Source organism: Apiospora phragmitis, assembly GCF_038363925.1.
Source record: "Apiospora phragmitis strain CBS 135458 chromosome Unknown utg000003l:1.0-2676785.0:1.0-2680665.0, whole genome shotgun sequence".
NCBI classification, from domain to species: Eukaryota; Fungi; Ascomycota; class Sordariomycetes; order Amphisphaeriales; family Apiosporaceae; genus Apiospora; species Apiospora phragmitis.
Genome location: NW_027117401.1, coordinates 2,475,721 through 2,502,037, shown reverse-complemented (window position 1 = coordinate 2,502,037; position 26,317 = coordinate 2,475,721). Strand labels below are relative to the sequence as shown.

The window sequence follows — 26,317 nt, the reverse complement described above, 5'->3', positions numbered from 1 at the left end:
GAGGGTGAAATGAGGCTCTGGACGGTTACCTGTTTTGTTTGAAAATTAACCCCACTTCTTGTTGTGCAATGCTGCCGTCATGGCTCCGACCGGCGCGTGCAACCATTGGCCTCGGTAACACAAATTCCGACGAAACCCCGTGCTTTGAAGATCATTGAAGATCCAACCAGCTTCCATTGACCCTTTGACGCGTCATGACTTTTATGGCTAATTTGGTAGGTTAGAGCCTAACTACGAGACAAGCATCTACTACTCGGATTTCATTCAACTACCCCTTCATCACATCTAATGAAAGAACCCGTCCCATTGGAGTGATGCTACAATGTCCAACCGACCTTGGCACTCTTGGCCCAAACTTGAGGCCAACAAAAATGACATTCCCTGGGTGATAAGAGGATGGAAGAATTGAGGAATACCATCAGTAGTTTCGCTGTGATCTTCACGTGCACCGGCATCACCTCAACTCTCAAGAGACGACAATTGCTGATACATCAATCAATTTAGTTACTGACAACAGGAGCTCTTTCCGTTAAGGGGCTGTCCAGCGTTTCGCCCATCCTGTCGTGCCACCGAGCCATCCGTTCCAAGCCCCACGTAATGCCAAGCAGGGCATGCCCGAACTCGTCGACCTGCCGGGGACTCGTCGCCTGCATCATTGCCGGCTGCTTGAATATAGGCACGAACAGGGCGTCCTCGTGATTCCGCTGCGCGGCGAACCAGGCATAGGCCGTCTCCGCCTCCCACAGCCCCGCACGCAGGGTGAAGGGAATGCTGCCGGGGCACTGCGACCAGCCTTGCTTGATGTAGTGGTACAGCTCCATGATCAGGTTGGACGCCAGCCAGGTGCGCCGGATGCTCTCCGTCAGGATCCACAGCTTCCACGTCACGACCGACTCGTCGAGCGAGACGATGCCGTCAAAGGGGATCGACTGGTTCAGCGGGCTCGTCGAGGCATCGCCTCCCGAGATGGGCGAGGCCGATCTCCTCGTCTGCGCCCACATGTCCTGGTCCAAGCGGCGAGCGTGGGGACGTCGGCCTCAGCGTGCGCCCGCATCCGGATGTCGCCGTCGAAGAGCCGGATGATCTGGTAAGCCACCATGGCCTGGACACGCGACAGCCGGCCAAAAGGTAGCGAGCTTGGGAGCCGACGTTGTCTGACAGTAGTTCCTCGCCCATCTGGTCTGGAATAGCTGCGTTACTCGGTCATCGATGAGCTGGAAGATGCTGTCCTGGTTCGAGGGGCCCCGCGCCAGGAAGTAGAGGCTCATGGTGCTGTAGGCGTCTTGCACGCACCGCGGCATCTTGGTGTGGTAGAGCAGCCGGTGGTGCAGCGGGCTGTGGCCGTCGGTGACCCAGTCCTTTAACCACTTCTTCATGAGATCGACGAAGTTGAGCATCTGGTCCACCATCACATTGATGGGGAGATCCAAGAGAAACTCCTCGGGAACTATCATTTCCGGCACGAACGAGTGCTGTGCAAGAATCCAGTTCACCTCCGGCTCGCCCGTACTCGCTGGGATGTTGGCGACTATCATGCTCTGGTCTGCAGGACGTGGGGTCGTAGTGGTGGAACCTAGAAGATCTGCACCACCCGGTGCCACCTGCTCTCTAGGCGATACTGTGGTCGTTCCCGTAGTCGTAGTCGTCGTATCCGTCGTCGCCCCCATCGATGCCGGGATTTCCACCGACGGCTGGTCGGCTACCAGTTCATCGGGATCAAATAGCATGGATGATAGGTTGTCCGATAAAGAGGGAGTTGGAACTTGAGTGTCGATAGGACGCCGAGCAGGCGGATAAGCACAGGGAATACACTTACCCGCACACCGGCGGCACGACGGGACTTGCTTGGTACATTGGCGCTTGGCTTTGGTACAAGCCACGCACGCCCGCCTCCAGATCATTGGCGCGGCGGTTACCGATCCAGCGGACTTTGGTGGGGTTTGAGACATACTGGGGTCGTATCCATCACATAGGGACGTAGTATCTCGAAGAGCAGGTAGTCGATACAAGGCGGGCGGGGAAAATGCGGAGAAGCAACGAGCAGCCCTATGCAATGGAGGGGGTGAGAGATAGAGAAGAAGGAAGGGGGTTGACAGGTGCGCGTAATAAGCGAAGGGGCGGATAATAGTGGAGCGGCCTAAATCCCGCAGGCTCGACTCTCCATTCTTCTCCCGCAGGGGCGGGCGTGGGAAGTTATGGGGCCGCCTGGCGGAGCGTCTCACTCTCTGCCTAAGTGAGTATCTATTTCACCTGATCTTTCGCGGACACATGCCTATGATAAGCTTTATTTTCATCACAGAAACGTGGCTGATTATCAAGCATCTAGGGTCCGTAGCTCGTTCATTGGCCGGATGGGCGGGTTTCCTGAGTCACCTCATGCAATATGCACAGCCCGCTCCCGCAGATGCAGCTGACGAGACACGCCGCGGAGGATTATGGATCCATTCTACTGGCTGGCAAGGTGAGCAAGAGGCCCGATATACAGCCAAACTGTGCTTCAACAGCCGGTCTGCATATGCCTATAAATATCCCTCTCGTCGCCAGATGTTCCAGATAATAAAGACACCATCAACATAGACACTTTCAAGCACCGCCACACAATTAACCCCATCCAGATTCCATTTCAAGGACCACCAACATGGCTGATGTAGAAGCGATAAAGTTCAGCATCACCAATGCCTTTCATAAAAAGCCATACCCTTCCATCTCGCCCCTCAGGCCCGAGTTGTCCAAGGCCGGCAAGAGCATCCTCATCACCGGTGGAGGTGGCGGTATAGGATTCCACATAGCCAAGGCCTTCTCTCAAGCCTCGGCCGCTACCTTGGTTATCGTTGGTCGCCGCGAGGATTTCATCAAGCAGTCGGCCGCCAAGCTCGGACAGGAATTTCCCAAGTCTCAAGTCCTGGGGCTGCGTTGCGACATCGCCAAGAGCTCCGATGTCGAGACCCTCTGGGCCGACCTGAAGACTCGAGGCATCTTCATCGACGTCCTGGTCTTGAACGCGACGATCGCGCCTCCTATGATGCCGCTACTGGAGCTTGGCACAAAGGGTATCATGGAGAGCTACAACGTCAACCTGGTCGGCAATCTGGACATGACGGAGCGGTTCTATAAGCAGGAGGGATCCAGCGAGGGCGTGACCAAGGTGAGAATAATCAGGAGACGCCGCATCCATTGAATTTCTTTCAGAAAAACGGGATGGCATGTTTAACAGCCCAAATGCTGACTGTTCTTTCTAGTACGTGGTGCACCTTTCCTCGGTGGCGGCCCACAACTTCGCAACCGCCGAGAAGATGCTGGTCTACGGGCTTTCCAAGAACGCCGGGGCCCTGGCCATGCAGCTCATCGCCCAAGACACCAAGCCGGAGGTGATGCAGATCGTCACCTTCAACCCGGGTCCGGTATGGACGCCAGGCTCGTCCTCCATCGGGATCCCGAAGAGTGCATACGACTGGAACGATGGTAAGAATGCGGCTTTCCCCTCCAGTTTATCTTGTCGTCCTCCTTCAGCAGGACCGAGATTGCTGACTTACACTTAAAATTGCAGCCGACCTCCCTGGCCAGTTCGCCGTATGGGCCGCTTCACCGGAGGCTGCTTTCTTGCATGGCCGATTCGTATGGAACGAATGGGACGTCGACGAGATGAAGAGCGGCAATTTGAGGAAGAAGATTGACGAGAATCCTACTTACCTGCGGATCGGTGTGCATGGCATTTAGATGAGGTGGCACTACCTACCGATTCTTGGTATACCTACGGGGATATTGCTGCAGTTATTGGACAGCTCTTCTAGAAGCCTTGTTAGCAGCATGACAAGAGGAAAAATATGAAGATAGTTACGATTTTTCCGCTGATCTGACTCAGCATTGTTCTCAACTTTGTTGGAATTGTCAGCTCGGCTAGCTATCGTCCCGGAGTCGTATGGGGCGAACGTAGTAGCGTAGGATCTAGCGTCAGCTGATGATGCTATAAATCCATGCAATCCCGTCTGGCCCCACTCATCGCCCGCGCTGCCCAGCCACTACCGCCGTATAGCGGACGCGATTTAGTCGGTGGGCCCGATGACAGCGCAGGCAGCCGTTGCCGAGCTTCCATTCGTCGAAGGTGGCTCTGTTTGTAGGGAGGGCTCTCCGCCCCCCCTATGCCCAGATGCGCGGCTCGTGTAACGAGACCAATGACCAATCACGCTCAAGGGACTGCCAGTAATATGACGACACGCTCATTTTGCTGTGGGCCTGTAAGACCATTGGCCACAGCCTAGCTGCCAGAGTCGAATGATTTAAATGTGAAACTTTTGCCCAGGTAGTTCTCGTGTCCTGAACTCCCATCATTGCACTCATTGCGCTTCTACGTACGATCTCACTTTCAAAATGGTCCAATTCACTGACTCGAGGGGTTTCTTCCTCCTGGCAACTGCGCCATTGCTTACCAAAGCTGTGTCCTTGGACAGCTACGAGCCTACAATGATACCAGGCACTTTAAATTTCTCAAACAGCCAAGACAGTATCAAAGGTGCCCTCTATGAGCAGGCCGCCGTTAATCCCAACGCAACCCGCTCGGTCAAATTCCATCCCTTTTCGTGGTTTATGGGTTAGCAGCCCAGAGAGGTACAGAAACCTGGAGTGGATATGACGTACGTGAACTAAGTTGCAGGCTTCTCGAAATATCCCCTTTCTCACACACACATGCACACAGAGGGAGAAATTGAAGACACTAACAGAAATCTGCCACAGGGGTCAACGTCTCCGACTTTGCCGCACCCAACGCGGGCCCCAGGCCGAAGGACGACACGCCCCTCGTCGACCCGCACGTGGCCCTCACCACCTCCGACTTCAGCTGGGCCGGCGGCGGCAACATGTCGGACCAGGTCCGGAGCGAGAACCCCGTCTGCATCTCGGTGGCCATGTCGTACGCGTGGCCCGGCAACGTGACGAACCGGTACCTCGAGGGCGACACGAACAGCATCGACTGCGGCGCCGCGCTGGGCGAGGCGTGCCGGGACGCGATGCTGCGCAACGGCTCGAGCTCGGCGAGCGTGGGCTCTTCGTGCTCGGGCCCGGACGAGAGCTGGGACGCGCTGCCGGAGTGCGCCGACAGCTTCGGCTACGCCCACGACCACGGCAGCTACTTCCCGACCATCGACACGTTCGACTTCATCGACACGTTTGACTTCAACGACCATAACGGCTCCCGGCCGAGCCAGCCAGGCAGCGGGAACTACACCCGGGTCCCCGGGGGCACGCCCAACTGGGCTAGCGACACGGGCTTCTACACCTTCAACTCGTTCGCGCGCAACGGCACCAACCTGACCGACTATGACGAGGCCACGAACCGGCTGCACGTCGTCATGATCAACACCATGCTGCCGATCACGAACGGCTACATGGGCAAGCTCACGCTGATGTGCGTGCGCGTCAACACGAGCAAGGTCGAGTGGGAGGATCCGGAGAGCGCCGCCGTGCACGCGGTGGGACTCGGCGCGGCGGCTACGGCTATTGTGGGGGCGGCCATGATGTTGGCATGGATTATGTAGGATTATGTAGATAGCTTACGGACAAGAGTTTGATTTGATTTGAGCCACTCAGAGTACGGCCTGGTAGATGCATGTGCAGAAAAACACCCCTGAAGCGAAAAAACAGCCCCCGTTTGACATGCAATTGCCCAATCCCTGTAAACTACCCATGCGAGCGCGACTGACATTATAAATGCTCCGCTTGTCAGCAGGAATAATGTCTCCCTTGGTCTAACCAGTAACCACCCTTCTTGTGCCACCAGGCCACGAAGTCCCACTTCTTCAAGCTTCGGGCAATGGTGTCTCCTGTATTTAGTCTGCAGGGACCTGTCTGACAGCACTGTGATCGATGCTGTACGTGTCCTAAAGTAGTTAAAGTATGAACCAGAGTTTCATCAGCGACCAGAAGATGCTGAGCAGTAAGGTATTTGGTTATGCAAGGACAGACTGTCTGGCTTATGTGGCAACACTGATTTCAAGAGTACTCCGAAGCCAGCCATGTGGTATCAAGAGAGAAAAGCCTTTGATTCGATGCTAATCTAACGAAGCAGGAACGAGGGTCTCTTGTGTAGAGTAGTAGTTGTCTGGGTGCAGTGTCTTGAAGCAATCGAGAAGTGATTGAACCCGATCTGCCATGGTCTTATAATACCAGGCCTTGCGCGACGCTTCAAACAGGTAATACAACGCAAATTGCCCATGAGGTTCTCTGATGCTAATATCGATGTCGGGAAGGGAGAGGAGTCGATGCAATGTTTGGAGACAGGATTCGTTATTATATAAGGTGAATTGGACATAACGACGCTCGTAATTCTCGCAGAAGCAATGTAAAGGAGTCTTCCCGTCCAAGTTTCTGCGGTTTATCTGGGTTCCGTGGCCCATCTCTAGTAAGAGACCGACCGCTTTTCCTGACACGCGATGCCCATCCTCTCGAAGAAGAAGCTGGCGAGCTAAGTGTAGGAGTGTTTATCCTTCGAAGCCAGTAGCTGAATTGTATTCAGGCTTGAATTCGAGTAGCAGCCACTTTAGGTATCTGATATGTGTGTCCTGGATTGCCCCTTGCGGGAGAAACGGAGATCCATAGATATTCAACAGGTCGGGAATATCCTGCTTTGTGTTGAGATAATTTTTATCGTAGAGCTTGCGTTTGGTGAGTGCAGACTGCGTGAAACATTCGACGTATTTCTCGGTGAGAATACAGATGTCATTCATCGTCTCTGGAGTATGAGTAACGTTGGAATTCTCCAAGACATCGTCCATTGTGTTCAACAGGCTGAGTAGAGCATCGTCGGTATTGCCCGCGCTACTTTCAATCTCTGCTAACACAAGCAAATCTCTCAATCCGGAGTTCGAGATATCTCCCGGTAGCAAGATGGTCTCCGAGATTGCTAAGATCGCTTCATTTTGAGCTTCATCGCGATCTCTAAGGCTTGGTATGCAATAATAAATTTGACACAATAGGACTTTTGCTGTAGTGTCTCGGGATTCTCGTGCGTGTTGGTATAAGTGCGTGAGCTCTTGAGAAATCTTTGCCAAGTAAGCTCCCACAGTTGATTTCTCCGCTTCTGTTTTGAGCTGATGGAAGCAGTAATTCAGAATCTTGTACCACTGCCACCCATCCAACCTAGATAAAGTAGATAAAGTAAGCCACTGATCAAGTAATAGTCCAGGAGAGACTCACAAGTCTTTCACCCGGGCTCGGAATGCAGTATCCCCAGGAGCGCCTGGCACCAGGCTTGGCGTACTGTCTGCGGCAATCTGGTTGCTGGAGCATTCGAAGCCATTCTCTTCACATCGATCGCACTTTTCTTGCGATTGCCGCTCTACTGGTAGGCACTATGCATGCTGTTGTAAACAGTGCGTTTAAAGGCCGACTTGTCAAGGGCAGTACTACCTTCTTCTTGTCTTTCCGACATTGGACACATTTGAGGTACGCATACCGACCGCGTTTCTTACTAGGGCTGGCTTCTTGGGAGTCCATGATGCACGGAATGTATTGGATTTCGACTTATTGGGTTGGTTGCCCAAGTTGGACGAAATAATGTAATGGGGTTTTGAAACTGATCAAACTGTTCAGTGTTTTTTTTGGGAGTTGAGGGTTCACAGGACAGGGAGGGCCGATGGCTTTTATCGCAGATTATTGCGAAAGTCCCTTGGTCCTGACGTAACGCGTCAGCGTGAAGGTCTACCAATGAAATGCATGGCATATTCCGGTGCGTGCTTTCCTCACATGCATTGCGATCATTGCGACCATCGTTCTATTGGGTGGCAAGACCATCTGACTGCGCAACCCCTGGCCGATCTGAGCGCCCTCTTCCCGAGTTACCCATGCTATGCCTGCAGAACGCTATCGGGTCGCGGCTGTGTCACCTCATGGTTACGACCAATGCGATCCATTGCGACAGTCACGACAATACACGCCCGGCCTGGGCGGCAGATCTGGTCAGATGAGCTAAGATTGCTCACAACATATGTATTAGCAGTCCGCACAGCCCGCCTAAACTCCTTATTAGCGAATAAAATACATGTCGCAGCCATTGCGATGACCGATAGCCAGCCTGGAGGCTCACGCGAAGGGGAATAGACCCTTAGAATACTTGAAATTAGCATCACGGTCGAGCCCCCAGGTTCTCTTGCGACGGATTGCGATAATTATTAGCTACTAGGTAGTAAAGGCAGGCCTACAACTGCCGGATTCTCTATATAAATACATTGCCCAGCCAGCCCTTGGGGACTGACTTGGTGCCTGCACAAATGCCACCCATCAATGGCCTGCTTCGTCCCAGCTTTCAATTGATCCCAAACACGAGACTCACAACCGGCAACTATGGCGTCTTTATCCATTGAAGCCCTCATTTCTCTTTTCGGCGGAGTCGTCATCGGCGTTCCCTCTTTTATCGTTTCAATCATTACACTATATAATTTCTGGATCCGCCGATATAGCAGTCGTCCAGGTGCGTACTATTTTGGTCGGCAGCCGTGAAGTAGATATCTAGCCCGCTAATAGGTCAACTATTCAGTCGACGTAGAGAACCAAGTGCCACTGGAAGCCCTGTTACCTACACTGTCTACTACGCCACGTCGATTAGATGAAGACCACTTCAGCCACTACCTCCCCCGCAGTTACCTCCCATCGCCGAAATCAAAGGTCAGGGAACGAACATGTCGCCCAGGGAGTCTATGAAATCTTAGCTATCTTCATTAGCACATGCTACCCAGATCTTGGTCATGGTTACCGTCAGTGATGCAAGGTCCAATCGGTTAGCCTGACGACCAAGGTGCCGACATGGGTCGGAGAGTACGGAGTAAACCGAGCGTACTAATCGGCACAAGGGCAAAGACAATGACCTAAAACATAATATGTGTGACGCATACTTAGAAGGATCGGTTTACGGAAGGCCAAGAGCAATAGCGTGAGAAATGAGATTATATACCTGTTTTGAACCTGTCCTGGTATCGTAGCAAGAAAGGGGTTATTTGGATAATTAGTGACTTAACGACGGTGTTGACTTGGCTTCACTGGTAAGCAAGGAGTTTTTGGTGACAGCCACGGGCCATTTGTGGCTTGGATGTGGCTAGGTACGGCCAGAATCATCCAAAGCACGTGCCATGTCGACCCGCCCTCTGACCAAAATCGCCTGGAGGACCGTCACATTATTCAATTTCAACGTCGACCCAACGCTTTACACCGTCCGATTGACATTCTGCGGTTGTCAACCCCCATAACAACAGGGTCGGACTTAACAGACTTCTTGATATACTTGAATGCACCGCTGCCCATCATGTTCGCCCTGCTTCAGGTGCAGGAGCCCCTGCCGCCAGACACGCACCCCGCCGTGGCTGCCCTGTCCAATATGCACTGGGCCAAGTACGAGGATGCCGAAAAGGCATTGAAAGCAGCCGCAGAGCAGGCCGGCTTCGGGGTCAGCAAGTCCTGCGCCGAGAGTAAAGACCCCGTACTAGACATATACCGCCGCCACGTTTTTTCGTGCTGGAAAGCCAAGGCCAAGGCGCCGTCGCGGACCAAGGTCGAGGCCGCCGCCCTGGTGCCACCCGAGAAGAAGCGCAAGCGCGAGAGCACTAAGGGCACCTGCGCGTGGCAAGGGGTCATCAAGTCCTCGACGCGCGACAACATCTGGACATTCTCCTACGTCAAGGGCCGCAACCAGCACGACCACGAGATGGAGGTGGACGCGGCGGGGATCCCGACCAACCGCAAGCGCGCCCGGGACGACCTCGGCATCGCGGCCGAGGTCGAGACCCTGGCCATCCACCCGCGCGCCACCACGTCGGGCATCCTGGAGGAGATCCAGCGGCGCCACGCCGGCATCCAGCTGAAGCGCCACGACGTCAACAACATGCTCAAGAAGTTCAAGGAGGACGAGAGCAGCGCCGCGCCCGTCGAGGGCCAGCAGTACGTCAACCTGTCGTGGACGCGGCCCGGGTTCTGGTACCGCGTCATCAGCAAGCTGCCGCCGGGGTCGCGCATGATTGTGTGGGACGAGCTGCAGAAGCACAACGGTGGCGCCGATGCCCCTGGCAGCCCAGACTACCCCGAACAACTGGCGGGACCGGGCCGTCCTCCGGCTCCGGCGATGAAGCCCTCGGTCTTCTCCACAAACGGTATTCCGGGCCAAGCGCCGCATCCGCCGGACATGATCCAGCCAGGTTTAGATCAAGCGGATTTGGGGCCATGACCTCAACTGTACGAGACAACGATTTGATATCCCCGGGCATTGTTATACTGTTTCGTTCGCTCAGTAACGCATATAAAGTACTTGCGTTGATGACAGAGGATGGATTGGTGGATTGTGAGAATATACCCTGCGGAAGTGAAAAGGTCTTAAGGCAAGGAAGATATCAGGAGGAAATTCTGAGCAATACTGCCCGTGACGATAATGCCTAATACAAATACGAATGTTATACCCCTCCATAATCTATGTCAATCCCACTGTATGAGTACTGCATTTACACAAAGTGGATGTAAAACACCCTCTGACAGTCGCAGCCTATGGCTAGGCCTCTCACATCAGCTCTGCAATTCGCAACATGAACGTCAAACCAACCTTCGACAAGGATGCCTACTTGGAATGATCAGCGATCTCCCAACACCTTGCTCCAACTTTTTGCATCACTCGCAAACAGAAGTAGTAGTCGAACTTCAGGAGTATAGGGATAGGCAATCCGTTCGATGAATACTGAGGTGGTGGTTAGCCATGGCCGCACGGCAACTGGGAGGCTACAAGAAGGTCAAGAAGCATCTTTGAAGCTTACCAGCACTCGAGCTATCATATGAACAAGTGAATTTGGCTTTCTAAGTCTCATCTGCATCTTGCTCTAGACAATACAAGTTTTCGTCGCCCTAAGCTAGCTAGGGCAAGCATCGGAGATAGCAAGATTTGACTCCATAAGGCAGCGCCCTTCCTTCATGATTCGGACTCAAGAGTCTTGGAAGAAGAAAAAGCGCCATCCTAAGCCATAGAGCATCCCTTTGAGAATAAGCCATGAGCCATGCTGAGTCACTCATCTGCCAAACATCCATCAGCCGTTGAGCCGCTGGACCCAGGCATTGGAAGCATCCGATTATCTAGCTCGATTTGGAGGAACCAGTGCGGTGCAGAAAGTAAATATATATGCTCCAGAAACCAATTCTCTGAGAACTCTTCCTTTGGGTCAGAACTCCTAGACCTTCGACGTGGTGTAGACAGGCTAGGACAAAGCCATCCTATCGCCAGAACCCAAGAGGGTCATGACATGCATAGCTCTGTGCCAAACGCCAAGGGGAGGACTCCAAGATAGTTGTGGAGGAGCATCGCCCCGAGACGCTGTGCCCTCTAGTCGCTATGCTGGCCGTACGGTTGGCGTTCGATGAGGCAGGTAGCTTGAAACACGCAGTAGGTTGTTGGCCACCGTCAGAGACCCGGAGTCGAGGAAGCAGCGGCTTGCGGCGCCACTGGACATGGAAGAGCATGTCGCGAAGATATACTATCAGAAGGGAGACGTCGAGAGCGCCCAAGAAATTGCGTTGACAGTTTCTCACGGGCAACCTCTGTTGGCGACAACTCGCTAGTCAAAGGCTTTTGATAAATGCAGGCAAATCTGATACGTAAACACGGAGCCATTTGGATCATCACTTTACAGTGTCGAAGCCGCCAGCTATCTTATGGCTAATCGTTAAACAGAACATATAGTTCTTGTTTCTTTTATCTAAATTGCGCTGACTTGTTATATAACTGATAAAAAAAAAGCATGGTCTATCGTATGGAATATCACGACAAAGGTAAAAAAGGGGGACTAATTAAGTGTGCCTCGGGCCCGAATATAACACAGCCTCATTATACCCACTCCCTAACTCCCAGACTGGTGCTTTTCAAGCTTTAACCGACCAGGTGGCCTTCCAGGTCACGGCGTGATACTTTGATGGTAATCAGAAGTAATTGGGTTCATCGGCGATTTCTTCAGATGGTGGGGGCGGTATGCCGGCTCAAAAGGACGAGGCTCCCGCGTCTGTTTCGGTGAGAGCTGAGTGCGAGGGGTCCCTCGGGGCTGTTCTTCTTGTTTCCGTTTCTTGTCATAAGGGTCTTTATTGCCAGCCCACCATTCCTCCTCATCGGGGTGGAGATGGCCCGGGAAGAATTCATGCAGGAGAGCCTCACCGTTACCGTACGTGACTTCCAAATCCATCAAACCGTCCATGACTTTCTGGGATCGTATGGTTTTGACTTTGAGTAGAGGTAGGTTTCGGTGCTTAGGGTCACAATCGGATCCGGCCGAGATGCCGTTTTGAAACATACCAATCGCGCCGATCCCGAGCAAAAACCAGTTGCTCGCGCGCGGCATTGAGACGTTGACGAGGAGCAGCAGCCATAGGATGGACTGGACGGTCACCACGATACGCGTCAGCCAGAAGCCCAAGGGCAACCTACAAGGCTTTCGTGGCTTGAGTGGCTCAGATTCAGTAGGCGTGGGAGTCCCAAAGCCCCTTAGCCCTTGCAACAGAGGCACAGAAAGTAAACTGGCCCCAGTGAACTTCTCCCAAAGCCTGCCGCTCTGAGGGTTCGGCAGCGCGGCCAGCTCCTCCAGGTCAAAACACTTCCCCTTGCCGGAAATGACTACTACTTCTCGCGAGCCGTTACCTCGGGTCAGGGCATACATTTCCCTACTTTTCTGGCGGTTCGGGAGCTTCTCGGCGCGCCATTGCGGCAAGGACCCCGCAATCTGGGCCAGAAAGGTGCCCACGGCGACGATCGTCATGATGTCCCACTCACCGTAGAGCGCAATGGGACCCGCCGCGAGGCCGAACTGGTCGGCGATGATGAGGAGCGCGACGGAGTGCGTCCGGGTCCAGCGGAAGCGAGTCAGGTCGCCGCTCCGATTCTCGACGGCGTCGTATACAGTGATGCGCAGCGCTGCGCCGTCGCCGTCATCATCGTGTCGAGGTCGCGCAGCAGGCGGCCGACGACCCAGCTGCGGTTCTCGCGCACGTAGCCGGAGCCGAGGTTGAGGACTTTCGCCGGGTAGTCGGGCGGCGGCAGCAGGCGGCCGTCGCCGAGGACGTTGACGAGGGCGGCGAAGGCGTACGAGACCCAGCCGAAGGAGAAGCAGACGGGCGTGAAGTACCAGAGGCCGGTGCCCTGTGCCAGCGCCTTCTGCACGACGTCGCCGCCGATGATCATCAGGATGGTGGAGATATCCGTCGGGTTGCCCCACTGGCCCGCCAGCGCCTCGGCCGTGCTGGTGGTGGCGGGCCGCTCGGTGCCCCGCGCCTGTACCGCAGCATCCCGGAATCCGGTCAGCCCTCGCGCAATGGTGGGAGGAATGGGGAGGCGCATGGATCGTCAAAACAAACCTTTTAGCTGTATATATATATTGCTGAACTGGATAAGGGAAAATGCTGATGCTGTATGAGAACTATGCCAAGTGTTATGCCTACTTTTGACGGCTTTGCATCGCTTAAGTACCTGGCTGATTGCGTTTGTCAGGACATAGGGTTTCAGCTTATACGCGATTGTTGGTAACGCCTACGCCAGCTCGCGCAAACATTTGCCAGGTTGCCTTTGGGCTTCAAGGCGAACTGCGAGGCATTGACAAGGCTGAACGTGCAGAGTCTGCGAATCTGCTGGGTTAATGCTTTCATGGCAAACAGTTTGGCTAACCCCTATTCGCTTTTCATTGTGTGATCGAATTACCCAGTTGTATGAATGTTGGACTCGATTGCCCTTCACTTGATCAGGGCAATGATTGGGGTTCCCAAGGTCAAGCATACGTTTTTGGCGTCTACACAGTACGGATATCACCAGATCAAGCTTCTTCTGCGTTGCCATCGACGTGGGATAAAGCCGGAGCTTTCTCATGGGCAATGAGCTCAGCTTGTATTGCGACTGTAAGGCAGGCTACTTAGAGATGACTGTGTGACCACCAAAAGATGGGCTGGCTCCCGATAGCCTAAACCCCGATATGGGTGCTTTGTGGCAGCCAGGTGTAAGTAAGTGCCTTGATGGTCACAGGCATGTTTCAACTTCATCGTACAAATCACGTGAGCCGGGCGGCCATTGGCGCAAACTGCATGCACTTGCCTCGTATCGATACGAGAAGATGGCAGAAGATGGCGGGCTACGGCGTTTCTAGAAGTCACTAACTTACCTACCTTGCGGCCGCAGATGGAGGTAACGCTAGTGACGTGCTCAAACAGCGCTGGCTGGCGAGCCGCCTAGGTGTGAAGAGTCAAGCGTCTGGACACATTGTCGACATGAAAGACAGGAAAAACATATCGAGGACGACCAGGTTACTAGATACCCGCCGGGGATGGCATGTATGCACCGCTGAGATCTTCGGGGGCCAGATCCAATAATAGCGCCTGCGTGCCATTCCCGTTTGTTGGAAGATGGGGCCGGGAGTCGCCGACCAATAGGCTGGCAAGGATGTAGAGCGTGGGCCAGGCCAGCGGCTGACTGGAATTCAACAATATGTCGGTGCGAACCCGCTCGCTAATGAGGATAATTTCGATGTAATGACGAGTTGACTGGGAGAGTCATGAAAGTCGATGATCCGGTTATCCGTTCGACCCAAATCATTTCTTCGATCAAACGACTATCGAGAAGCAGCATGACGAAGTTTGGGTGTGAGTTTCAGTTCCAACTAAGGTTAAGAGTTTATTCGGTGAGACATGCGCTTGCCAAGACCACGCAGTCAGCACTATGAGAAGATTTGCAGACGCCAGGAGAAGGAGAAGAAGAAGGACTGGAAGGCGATCGTATTCGCGTGCACCAACACCAGAACACAAGAGCCTTGACGGTTGAAACTTGACACCTCTCAGAACTTGATTAGACCAGTCACCCATTGAGTCGAGTCGATGTTGTATTTTGGGAACCTGTCGGCCGGTACGTTGGCCCAATACTCTCCTCCTGTAAGGGCAGCACAGGCATTTGAAGCTTCGAAAGTGGCACCCACTAGTGCGTTCAGTGGGGGTGGCCCTGGCATTGGCTTCCGGCGCAACGATAGGGCAATTGACAAGCACGCTGCACCCTCAAGATCGACTGATCTGGTTCAGTTTCTGAGACCCTATTCCTTCTACTTGTTACGGAGAAACAGCAATGCTTAAACTAGAAGGATCAAATGGCAGTCCGGAGCTTTGTCCGGATATAGTCAACAGAAGTAAATATCTCGGGCGAAGCATGAAATTACAGCGGCACAGTGCGGCACTGACAAAACAAATGACTAAAATGTCCGTCTGGGTTAACAGACCAGCAGTAAGACCCGGGCCAAGCGAACAGCTGAGGTGAGAAGTTTGGCAGGCAATCTTACAGCATCGGATATTGAATGTCAGATGACCAGGACAAACACACCACATTCTTCAGATGCTATAGATGCCACATATCTATTCACAAACTGTACCTACTCGATGCGCGCGCCCTTTCTAAAGCAATATCATGATTCTGACCTCGTATCAGGTCGTTTATCTGCCCATCCTGTCTTACTCTATTGGTGAAGCGAATGGCTGGTGCAGTAGCTGGTGGACGGGATTTGGACCTGTCGTTTACGGCATCTGCTCACCGAACCGTTTTTAATTAAGACCCGGTCAATCAGGCCGATATACACCGGAAGTACTGGTGAAAGGCTTCACGAAGCACAGCAGGAGCATTAGAACCCAGCAGGTCCAATCTCACGATAACCCCGCAAAACACCTCAATTCGGTGCTTCCTTCGATGTCCGTCATTTGTGAGGGCCGATCAGGATTGGGTAGCATATTTTGGCTGTTCCTTTCCCGGCCTTCGTCCCAATACTCTATCAGTTGCTGGGCGGACTATCTACCTTGAGGCTTAGGTACAAGGTTAGGGGTTGAAGTACCTACTACTACCTTATGGCCAGTGGCCTCGCTAGGGTCTCCGCTAGGCCCTTCGCGTCGCAGTGTCGCACAAGCGCGGGTCCACCTGTGCATGTCTGGCCTGCTGAACTCAACGTTACAGGACCCATCCATCCATCCAGTCGATCAAATCAGAGTCAGTCAATCAAAAATTGTTCGCACAGGTCCTGTTGCTGCTGTCACTGTGCATCCAAGGCATCCCATTCCCAGCTTGCCTGTCCATTCCATCCCGCGCCCCGAAAGGCTGACGGTGATCCTATTGCCCAAGGTTATCTGCTAGCATCAAACCCCCACATTTCCCACTCTCCATTCTCTTCCCGACTTGCTTTCGTTCAACTGGCTTCTCTCTTTTGGGCTTCTGCTTCTTTTGGGTTGGAGCACATCCACTATCACAACAAATCCCTCCCTCCCCTTTACTGTTTCTGACTGTCTGTTATTGTACCGTTGGGTTCTGTACGGAAGGGTCGGATAGTATCACTTCTACAAAGAGACACACGAGAACGGCACGTCAAGGATACTGACACTCCCTCTCCAAGCGGCTTGGGGAGACAGACAGTATCTGTCGCAGCTTCATCACACTGTATCGCACAGATGGACCCGTGCTTGTGACGGAAAACCTGCCCTATCACATTTTTAGTTTCCGCTCTGCGCTGCCTTGCTCGGACTCGACAGCTACGGTCGAGGGGACTCCCGCTATCGCACTGCACCTTTTCCTGCACGTTTTACACGAGCCGAGACGACGAATCCGCTCCGGCGGTAGTCGCATGTCAACCTACACACCAAACCCAGTAGTGAATCGAATCCTCGTTTGTCTCGGTACACGCCAAGTACCTTCGAACTTAGCTGCCACACCACGCCCAAGGCCGCCATCCTTTTTTCGTCCTCGATCGAATACAGGCCCCTCCCCCCGTGTTTCCCATTCCGATTGTTCGATCCCGGCCGTTCTCAGGCTACTTTCCCTTATCAAACACCAAACATGAGTAACACGGCCAGGCCACCACCTCCACCCCAGTCCCTGCCGCATGTTGCACATGCATTCGTCCATGGCAATGAGAGGCAACGCCTGCCTACCCCGGCTGCCCTATCTCCTTTAGATACCTCGAACACCCCGACTACGCCTACCCGGTCCCAGGATACCGCAGCCTACCTCAACCACCAGAGCCTTCTTGCCAACCAGGCCATCCAACTATCACCACCCTCGTTCCACCATGACGTTTCATCCCACCTCCCCGACCAAGTCGTCAGCGCCGATGACACGATGAACTCCAAGCTGCCAGTGCGCCCCGGTTTGATCCAGTTCCGTTCCAACACTATATCGCCGTCCCCGCCATCAGAGACCATCGCCGAAGAGACGACCGCGTCGCCCACCAACGGCGCACTCTGCCCATCTACCCCACTGGGGCCCCGAAACATCGACTCCCTTTCCATCAACACCGACTTTCCCAGCCAGACACCCTCCCGAGCAGACAGCCTCAACAGCAACTACGGCCTGAGCTCGTCACATCGCCTGGCACAGAAATCCTCCTCCGCCAGTCTGCGGCCGGTATCGAGAACCCCATCCGTAAAGCGGGCCATTGCCAATAATATTGGCTCTGCTTGCAGTTCGGCCGTGCCTAGTCCCGTCATTGTGGCTATGGGCGATCTGACACCCTTGCCTTCTCCGTTAATACTAGGTGATTCGCCAGGGCCGTGGAGGAGGCTTGGTGCGAGGCCGCCATCCAGGGAAACCAACCTCCCGACGATTATGCCCGACTCCGTTCTAGTCACTTCGAGTGGCGAATCCGTGGCGGCTTGTCTTGCCAACCAGTCTAAGAGAAAGGTATATACTGCTCTCAGAGCAGGGGATCCTCCAGAAAACAGTATATCAAGCAGCGGAGACAAGATGCATGGGCGGAACAGGAGCGTCAGTGAATATATACCCGATCCGATGTCGATACCCAAGAGGCAGCTTACGGTGTCTGGATCGCATGCTCGACCAGGCCAGCACAACAACAACCAGGTTGATGGCGACCATAACCTGCGTCGCGAACCCCACCTCTCCGCCTCTCGTGGATTAACGCCAGCCGCGAATCCCCCTACTCCCCCGCCAAGCGAATCTTCCCAGAGCAACGACGGTTCCGCCGGGCGGCTCTCGAAGAAGCTCCGCTATGAATACTTCGAGGCCCGTGGAAAGGAAGACAACAAACTGCGAAGATGGCGCGCCGTAAAACAGCTCGGAGAAGGAACTTTTAGTCGGGTCATGCTCGCCACCAGCCAGCTTGCTGTTGACGACAGCGAAGAGGACGGATCTGGTGGCGCGACAACCCCCGTCGAACCCGACCTGAAGACGCTGGTGGCCGTTAAGGTGTGTGAGCATGGTCCGCGCGGCGGAGCCTCTGAGCAACGCATCGAGATGAGCCTCAAGCGAGAACTCGAAATCATGCGAACCATCAACCACCCGTCGATAGTGCATCTCAAAGCCTGGAACATTGAACCGACAAGAGCTCTCCTTGTCTTGAGCTACTGCCCCGGCGGTGATCTGTTCGACGTCGCCACAACACACAGGGACCTGCTCACGCCGTCCCTCTTAAGGCGTATCTTCGCGGAACTCGTGGGTGCGGTGAGATATCTTCACGACCGGCGCATAGTACACCGTGACATCAAACTCGAGAGTAGGTGAAATATTCCTTTCTTTTGTCCGCTCTTCTTCGAAGTATTGAAGTCCAATATGTACAATGATCGTCACTCCCGTGTACCGATTGCTCAGCTAACCCATCTAGATGTTCTGGTGAACATTCCTGCCCACGAGCTGGCAAACCCTAAACGTGACTGGCAAACGTATCCGGACTCCATTATCACACTGACCGATCTCGGCCTGTCTCGTTTCGTAGCCGACGACGAGAAGTTGGAAACACGATGCGGCTCCGATGACTATGCCGCCCCCGAGGTAATACTGGGACAGCCGTATGATGGGCGGGCCATTGACGCCTGGTCCATGGGCGTTCTCTTGTATGCGCTACTCGAATCACGGTTACCGTTCGATCCACCGCCCGGCGCAAGCGACGCGCACAGGATGCGCAGCCGCACAAGCCACAGGATAGCCCGGGTCGAATGGAGATGGATCGAGTATGCCGGAGACGATGGAGATCATGAGGGCGACGAAGCAAAGTTCGAAGCCAGGGGTCTGAAGGGTGCCATGGAGGTTACGGAAGGACTGCTCAAAAGAGCTCGCAGCCGTTGGACCATCGACAAGGTCGCGGCCAACGAATGGGTCCGGGGAGGCATCCAGGTGGAAGGAGGGCCTTGTTTCCGAGAGGAGGACGAAGGCGTTGAAGTATTATGACCCTAAAGACGACATGTCTGTTCGCATTTCGCTCCTCGACTTACGGCTAATCTGCATAACTCGTTTCAGCAGAGCGGCTCCCTACCATTAACCCGCTTCTCCGCTATACGACCGAAGCTAGCAGGTAACACTCGCTTTTGGCGGTAGCTTGCATTTATCTGGGGGCTTTACTGACTATGCTTACTATTATCATGGTGCTTCATCATTGGCGCGCCTATTCTTTTTGTTATTATCTTAGCGCGATAGAGTCCATTTGCAATGGCGCAGAGAAGGATTACCACCTCAAAACTATTGGCGTTTTGGGGTTCTTATCATACTTAGGAAAATACCTTCACAGAGCTTGAAACGACTCCAAACTAGCGGGTTTCTTCTACACCAGCACCCTTCTTATTCTCCGCAGCGTGTCCATCGTAAGTGGGTTTTCATTATGACCTGGTCTCCTTGGCTGGCTATAAGCCGATCGCGAATCGTAGGTCCCCTTTATCAAAGCCCATACCTCTCCAATCCGGATGTACAGCTATTCAAGCTTTTGGTGCAGCCGTTTCTAAGGCCGCCGTTCCTGCATATTCCAAATACATGTAGATAAGTACCATGTAGAGTTGTATGCCGATAAAGAAAAACGTCTTGCATATGTTTCGGTCCCAGCATCCCCGCATCCTTTTTCTCCACACTGGCCTGATGGCTTGCGGAGAGCGCTCCGCAGGCAATTTGGTGTCTAGTTTAATTCGACGTCATTTGATAGAGCCCGTCTCCAATGACTTGTTACATAAAGCGCTGATTCCTGGCCAAGTATATTGTCGTACTTTTCCGTACTTTTCTTTTTATCCAACACTACTACTGGTGACACAGGCAGGGCAGTCCGCTTGCTCCTTTGCTACTTGCCCACTTCGAATTGAAGCTAGCTACAAGAACAGTGGTTACATCCGTCCCGGGGCCCTCACGGAAAACTCCGTATAGACCCAGTCGTATCTCTAGCTAGACAACACATTCAAGCAGGGAAGGGGAGAAAGCCCAAGACGAAGAAGAAATGCCACCGCAGAACTACAAGTTTGAGGGCTGGCTCGGCCACGACCCGGCCTCGGCCGAGGGCAACATGGTCTGGGCCGAGTTCGAGTCGAAGCGGTGGAGGAGACGGACGTCGACATCCGGATCACGCATTGCGGCATGCGAGTGTACCTGTCGCGCGTCGCCTTCTCTGTGGGCAGAACGTTGGAACTGATGGGAGATTGACTCTCTCTTCTAGGTGCGGAAGTGACCTTCATACGTTGAGCAGCGGCTGGGTGAGTTCACCAAGTATTTGCCTCCCCAGTGGATGTCGACTGAAGATGCTACTACTACTACTAGTACCCCGCGCCGTATCCCATCATCGTCGGCCACGAGATCGTCCGCGAGGTCGTCCGCGTCGGGTCCTAGGCCCCGGGCGGGCACAGGGTCGGCGACCGCGTCGGCGTCGGCGTCGGCTGCCTGGCCGACAACTGCGAAGGTCTGCTGGAGGGGTCACCCAACAACAGCAGCAAAAAGAGCATCGAGAGCCCTTGCGCCAACTGCAGCAGCCAAGACCCGGCCAAGAAGAATGAGCAGTTCTGCCCTCACGCCCGCTGGACCTTCCCGGGCCCCACCACAACGGCGACAAGGGCTACGGCAGCTACGCGACGTACCACCGCACGCCCGGTCGGTTCACGTTCGCGATCCCCACAGGGCTGGGCTCGGCCCACGCAGCCACCATAATGTGCGCGGGCGTCACCATGTACTCGCCCCTCAAGCGCTGGCTGGGTTTCCACCCTACTACCCCTCCTACCTCTGGTTCTGGTGGCGACAGCGGCAGTAGCTCTGCAAAAGGGAAGAAGGTGGGCATCATCGGCCTGGGCGGGCTGGGCCACTACGGCGTCCTCTTCGCGCGCGCCATGGGGGCCGATCTTGTGCTGGCCATTTCCCGGAAAGAGGCGAAGCGGGAGGAGGCGCTCCGGTTAGGGGCGCACGACTACCTCGCCAGCGAGGAGGGCGGGAAGGGGTGGTTCAAGAAGTACTATGGCCAGTTGGATCTGCTGATTAGTACGGTGGCTTCGGCCAAGGTATGTTCTGTCTTTCGTATCTTTTTTCCTCAACCGGCTTCTCTTCTTCTTCTTTTTCTTTACATACCTTTATCACTAAACCATCCGTACACGCTCGCGCAGGCCCCCATCCGCGCCTAACTGTCCCTCCTGAAGCCCCGCGGCACCCTCGTCCACGTCGGCAACCCGGGCGACGGGCCCTTCGCCATCGGCCCGCCCGCGGCGCCGGTGACGCGCAGCCTCAATTTCGCGGGGTCCTGCATCGGGTCCGCGGCCGAGACGCGCGAGATGCTCGAGTTTGCTGCTGCCCAAGGGATCCAGCCCTGGGTCGAGGAGAGGCCCATGAAGGACGCCAACGCGGCCCTGCGGGACTTGCATGAGGGGAAGCCGCGGTATAGGTATTGTTTGGTCAATGCGGTGGCGGAGGCGCCGCGGCTGTAAAAGCGGCAAGTACAGTATTACTGGTGGAATAAGAAGAAGCGAGAGCTATATTTGTAGTGAACTGGCTACGGAAAAGAAGCGCGTTCGGCTCGTAAGGTGTCAGTTGCTATCTCCATAGGTAATCCTGAGGGGTAGCCCATTGGTGAACAAGAACTAAAACTAGGATAACAATTCCTCTGGACATTCAAAAGCAGCCAGACCAAACATGTTCGTCGTCCACATATCCATCGGGTCCAGCTGGTCAAATATGGAAGGGCTTTCGGTCAGTTTCGCAAGGGACCAGGCTCTGACCGCAGCAAAAACACTTGAAACACCTGTCATAAAACCAACCGACGACCACAAGTCACTACTAGCGCCGCCTCCTGAGACATTCTGTATGTTTGTTATCAGCTGGTCCAGGAATGAAAGTACGTCCACCTTCTGCCGGGCCAGGTTCGCGTCCCACGCCGGATCGTCCAGAGTGGCGAGACAGACAGCGACCTTGACGTATCGCGCGATTTGTACAAAGAGCGGAAACGGCGTGGCTGGATAATCGGCGGGGGAAGCTTGAGGTGATTGTCCATGGCTGCTCGCACTGCCTGCAAGCACATGTATAGACACTCGACTCGCTGCGTAGTCGGGGTGTCTTGGGAAATCGCGAGCTCGAAGATGCTCAACTCGGCGAAGTAGATATGTCCAAGGAGAATGACTCCAGCATATGTTAGCGGTGCCCGAAGGTTGGATTATTGCAGGGGATGGACGCACCATCGCTCTGTAAGCTTTGTGATATAGTGCTTTTGGCACCGTCCAATTTCGACTGGAAGGCCTTCAAGTAGAAATGCGGCGGCGCTGTCTGGCGCAGAACATTTCCTACCTCCCTGGACAAAAGCTGCAGACGGATTTGATGCACAAAGGACTCGTCCGTAACACACTCCTTGCTGCGATGGAGGACAGTGAGGCCCTCTTCCATGTAGGCTGTCCATTGCAAGGCGTCGATTTGTCCGAAGTATGACGACATCCTTGCTCAAGGTATTAGCAAGAAGGTCGCAAACGAAAGGGGGAGAAACGGAGTACAAACACGGCGGATATGTAGAAGCACCCCAACACAGCTCTTCTCTCCTCGAGGGTGTGGTCTCTCGGCCGTAGTATGTTCGAAAACAGCTCGCTACTACGCATACTGCTGTTGTTGTTCCTGCTGATTGAGAGCATGTTGGTCTCCTCGGTGGGCTGCCGGTTCAGGCGGAGTTCCAAAACCACCAGCATGGCCAACTGTGCGAAGCGCGAAAAACTGCTGAGTCCGCCTTTGAGTAAAGAGCCGTGGCCCCACGCCAGGAACGTCAGCAGGCCGAGGAGGAGATCGAGGTTCACGGTCCCATAGCTATCCAAAATCAGCCTGTCGGCCACTATCCGTTTGATGCGGCTACCCAAAGCAGCCCGCGTCGGTATCGACTTGGAAGATGTGGCACAGATGCAGAGGAGCAGGAAAGGTCTTTCGCGTCTCACCCAGCCCAGGTCGGTGGGTGGGCACATGAAGGGGAAGTACCTGAGCATCTGATGGCAAAACGTATGGAGACACTCTTCGACATCGGGTGGGAAGTCGGAACCGGACAGGTCAGTGGCCTGGGCTTGAGGCGGCGGAGTAACAGGGGTGATATCACTGGGCACTGCCGAAGGGGTGAAGCCGACTGTCGCTCCAGCGCGCTGCTGCTGAGGGGTAGAAGAAGCATTCCTGTTGGCCAAATCGCTGGCAGTAGAAGAAGGAGCATCCAGTGGTGTGGCACGCTCACTGCTTAGTGCGCAGATCAGGTCGTCAAGCTTGGACTCCAACTGCGCAAGGCGACCGACGGGGTCGTGCTTCTTCTGCGCTGCGGTCTTCCGGGAAAACTCTCCCGGCACGCAGGGCCTGTTAAGGCGACGGCACCTGACACACCCCCCGCCCATCTGGCCGGTCGACACATTTGCACTTGGATTTGGAGCAATTGGAACATGCCTGCAAAGATAGCCCGTGATCCTATCCTGTCAGCAACGCCTCTGGACTTTCGCGTTAAGTAGCATAATATAGACTTGCCTTTCCGTACGGCTGTATGGCCGTCGGCGGTGGGTTCTGCTCCATTTGGGGTAAAACGGCGTTGCTGTTATTAGACCCAGACCACAGCGATATGTATTGTTGCCACTGGTCATTCAGAAGCTTGTTGATGCGGATTTCTATTTACAAACGCCGTTCAGCGAGGAAGCTTACTACTAATAAGACCAGGCGGGTTTCGGCCTCTGAACGCCGAAATCATTGACCCCTAAAGTAGGTAAGCCGCAGTGGGGCCGGAGAATTAGGAGACACCGGCGTTGGAGAGTCCGAACCCCGGTCATGTCATACGCATGACACTACATGAGTGACACGAATGACTAATACGAAAGGACGCTGGTTAGCACAATGTCTCTTTTTGTTATTTACTATTCGAGTCGATAAATTCTCTACATCTTCATGGTGGATATCGACCACGCAATCCCCCCAAGGACAAGCCATTTATTAACGTTGCTAGCACTCACAAAACGACGAGGAGTCGCCAGAGACCATCCAACTCACCCCTGGTTCTCAATAACTGTGATTTAACTGTGGTTGTTTTGCTCAAGAATGCTGCACTGTGTCAGTTCCCGTCGATATCTATCATGGGAAAGTATGCATGTAAGATTTGAGATGCTTCCTGAAACCGAGATGCTCAAACCTGATGGTGAATCCGAAGGAACGGTCGTGGGCGTCGATGAGCAGCTTCCCCTCCCGTATAGCCACCGTTAGCGTGTGGTACCCCGGGTGCCAGTATGTGCCCGTATGCGTGTTCAAGGGTGCAGTCTGAGGTTCTGACGGTGGCTTTTTTGGGCCTTCTGGTTTCATTTCTTTCCCACCGGCCGAAATTGGCCTTGAATTCGCTCTTAAAGCAAGTGCCTTGCTGGCATCACCATCGAGACTCTCTTCTGGTTTCTTTTGGGCTTGGGGTGGGGGCCGGAGACTCTTCTCGGCCTTGGCGGATTTGGGGCTTTTCTTCTTTTTCGTGAAGTCTCTAAGGTAGAGGCGTTCCTGCGCTGGCACTCCAAGAAGCTCATCTATGAGCTCTTTGGTCACGATGTTTTGTACATCCTCGGTCCCCTCTACATTCCCCAGAATCACGGCACCGAACCCGAGGTCGGGGAGCAGGAAGAAGCGACCGGAGAAGCCGAATCCGGAGCCATCATGGGAGACGACTCGCTGCCCCCAATAGGTGTGGACCTCGAGCCCGGAAGCATATATGGCGGGGGTTGTGTGCGGTTTCGCTTTCCTCCACGTGGGTTCCGTGATGGTCCGCAGCCGCACGAGGCCCTGAAAGATGCGACCTGTGATGGGTGGGCCCTCGCAGTGCAGGAGGATCTTCACCCACTTGATCATGTCTTTGGCGCTCGACACCACCAGCCCCGCCCCCCTGCGCCTCGGGGGCGTCCGGCCACTGGAAGCCGTGGTAGGCGGCCTTGGTATTTGTCCCAGGCGTACCCGGTACCGATCCGGTCGCCGAGGCCCCTTTTTCGAGCTTCCGCGGGCTGGAGGCTGGTGGATCCCATGCCCAGGGGCGCGAAGAAGTTCTCCTCGAGGAAGTCTCGGAATGTCTTTTTGGTCTTGATCTCGACTAGGTGGCTGACTACCGTGTATATCAAGTTGTTGTACATGTACTTGGAGCGGAGAGGGGCGGCCACGGTCAGGTTCCGGAGGTTCCTCGTGATGGATCTTGCGTCGTCTGTCTGTGGCGCTAGGGGTCCCTAGGGGTTCCCAAGCACGAGAAGTCATGACTATAGGTGCATTACATGCTCAGCAATTTTGGGAGCTTTGACCATCATTGACAAGGAAATGTAGAACTACATACCGAGGCATGCCGGTCCTGTGGCTCAAGATGTCGTCCACGGTGACGTTTTCCGTATAGCCAACCCCCGCCATTACAAAGTCATCCGGCAGCAACTCGGACATGATGGCGTCCCACTGCACCTCGGGGTAGTTCTCGTCGTCGTCGATCAGGAGCGCCACCGACGCGGCCGCCAGCGACTTGGAGCACGAGGCTATGTCGAATAGCGTGTCGGGCGTGCATGGCTTTGGCGGATCCAGGGACGCCTTTCCCCAACCGGCCGATGCCGTCTTGCCCTTGTGGACGATGGCGAGCGAGAGTCCTGGGACGTGGTGAGAGCGCATCATCGCCTCGATGCGAGACTCGAAAGCGGGCGAGTGGATGTAAGCCTCCATGCTGCTTGATAGTCTTTCGTTTCTGCTGGGCTAATACGGTATTGAATGGAGATACTAGAAGCCTGGATTCGGCATGAGATGGATCCGTTTGATTAGAAGGGTAACCGGGAAAGCAAGGGGCGCTTAAAGCATATTGCTGTTATAGAGCGGTACGGTACATAGAATGCGCCATATGTAAGACGTTATATTCCAGGATTCGGCGTTGTGACTCAACTACGAGTACGTTTCACGTACTGTGACTGAGGAGTTAGTTAGCCACAGGTTGATTAGCGGATGAATCATAATGACAGTATTGTGCTGGTCCACCACCATCAGCAAAGAAATCTAGTAGAGCCGTCTTTCACGTCTTAACCGTCCAATCCGTTAAAGTGAACACATGCAACGCATAAAATTGCCATC

General features: G+C 54.3%; 10 protein-coding genes across 10 annotated transcripts; 5 read left to right on the top strand and 5 right to left on the bottom strand.

The window, feature by feature from the left end:
* Window positions 1-500: 500 nt before the first annotated feature.
* Window positions 501-1,535, bottom strand: PG994_003116 (RNA polymerase ii mediator complex component; the record flags this gene model as incomplete). The annotated part of the gene is given in 3 exon segments (XM_066854525.1): window positions 501-1,004; window positions 1,031-1,136; window positions 1,150-1,535. The coding sequence occupies 3 exon segments, from the start codon at window positions 1,533-1,535 to the stop codon at window positions 501-503; spliced, it is 996 nt and encodes a 331-aa protein (XP_066720380.1).
* A 1,103-nt stretch (window positions 1,536-2,638) lies between these two features.
* PG994_003115 (NADP(+)-dependent dehydrogenase) lies at window positions 2,639-3,717 on the top strand (the record flags this gene model as incomplete). Its single annotated transcript, XM_066854524.1, has 3 exons — window positions 2,639-3,145; window positions 3,240-3,462; window positions 3,548-3,717. The coding sequence occupies 3 exons, from the start codon at window positions 2,639-2,641 to the stop codon at window positions 3,715-3,717; spliced, it is 900 nt and encodes a 299-aa protein (XP_066720379.1).
* A 651-nt stretch (window positions 3,718-4,368) lies between these two features.
* Window positions 4,369-5,531, top strand: PG994_003114 (uncharacterized protein; the record flags this gene model as incomplete). Its single annotated transcript, XM_066854523.1, has 2 exons — window positions 4,369-4,588; window positions 4,732-5,531. The coding sequence occupies 2 exons, from the start codon at window positions 4,369-4,371 to the stop codon at window positions 5,529-5,531; spliced, it is 1,020 nt and encodes a 339-aa protein (XP_066720378.1).
* A 942-nt stretch (window positions 5,532-6,473) lies between these two features.
* On the bottom strand, window positions 6,474-7,488 carry PG994_003113 (uncharacterized protein; the record flags this gene model as incomplete). The annotated part of the gene is made up of 3 exons (XM_066854522.1): window positions 6,474-7,131; window positions 7,189-7,343; window positions 7,402-7,488. The coding sequence occupies 3 exons, from the start codon at window positions 7,486-7,488 to the stop codon at window positions 6,474-6,476; spliced, it is 900 nt and encodes a 299-aa protein (XP_066720377.1).
* A 1,801-nt stretch (window positions 7,489-9,289) lies between these two features.
* PG994_003112 (uncharacterized protein) lies at window positions 9,290-10,204 on the top strand (the record flags this gene model as incomplete). Its single annotated transcript, XM_066854521.1, has 1 exon — window positions 9,290-10,204. One exon carries the CDS (start codon window positions 9,290-9,292, stop codon window positions 10,202-10,204), a length of 915 nt encoding a protein of 304 aa, XP_066720376.1.
* Window positions 10,205-11,909: 1,705 nt separating this feature from the next.
* On the bottom strand, window positions 11,910-13,339 carry PG994_003111 (uncharacterized protein; the record flags this gene model as incomplete). Its single annotated transcript, XM_066854520.1, is given in 2 exon segments — window positions 11,910-12,974; window positions 12,992-13,339. 2 exon segments carry the CDS (start codon window positions 13,337-13,339, stop codon window positions 11,910-11,912), a joined length of 1,413 nt encoding a protein of 470 aa, XP_066720375.1.
* Window positions 13,340-16,846: 3,507 nt separating this feature from the next.
* On the top strand, window positions 16,847-19,192 carry PG994_003110 (CAMK kinase; the record flags this gene model as incomplete). The annotated part of the gene is made up of 2 exons (XM_066854519.1): window positions 16,847-18,521; window positions 18,630-19,192. 2 exons carry the CDS (start codon window positions 16,847-16,849, stop codon window positions 19,190-19,192), a joined length of 2,238 nt encoding a protein of 745 aa, XP_066720374.1.
* Window positions 19,193-20,219: 1,027 nt separating this feature from the next.
* On the top strand, window positions 20,220-21,684 carry PG994_003109 (zinc-binding dehydrogenase; the record flags this gene model as incomplete). The annotated part of the gene is made up of 6 exons (XM_066854518.1): window positions 20,220-20,329; window positions 20,436-20,472; window positions 20,537-20,598; window positions 20,623-20,675; window positions 20,774-21,264; window positions 21,400-21,684. 6 exons carry the CDS (start codon window positions 20,220-20,222, stop codon window positions 21,682-21,684), a joined length of 1,038 nt encoding a protein of 345 aa, XP_066720373.1.
* A 700-nt stretch (window positions 21,685-22,384) lies between these two features.
* Window positions 22,385-23,604, bottom strand: PG994_003108 (uncharacterized protein; the record flags this gene model as incomplete). The annotated part of the gene is made up of 2 exons (XM_066854517.1): window positions 22,385-22,682; window positions 22,742-23,604. The coding sequence occupies 2 exons, from the start codon at window positions 23,602-23,604 to the stop codon at window positions 22,385-22,387; spliced, it is 1,161 nt and encodes a 386-aa protein (XP_066720372.1).
* A 721-nt stretch (window positions 23,605-24,325) lies between these two features.
* Window positions 24,326-25,867, bottom strand: PG994_003107 (uncharacterized protein; the record flags this gene model as incomplete). Its single annotated transcript, XM_066854516.1, has 3 exons — window positions 24,326-25,112; window positions 25,181-25,399; window positions 25,548-25,867. 3 exons carry the CDS (start codon window positions 25,865-25,867, stop codon window positions 24,326-24,328), a joined length of 1,326 nt encoding a protein of 441 aa, XP_066720371.1.
* Between the last annotated feature and the right edge of the window lie 450 nt (window positions 25,868-26,317).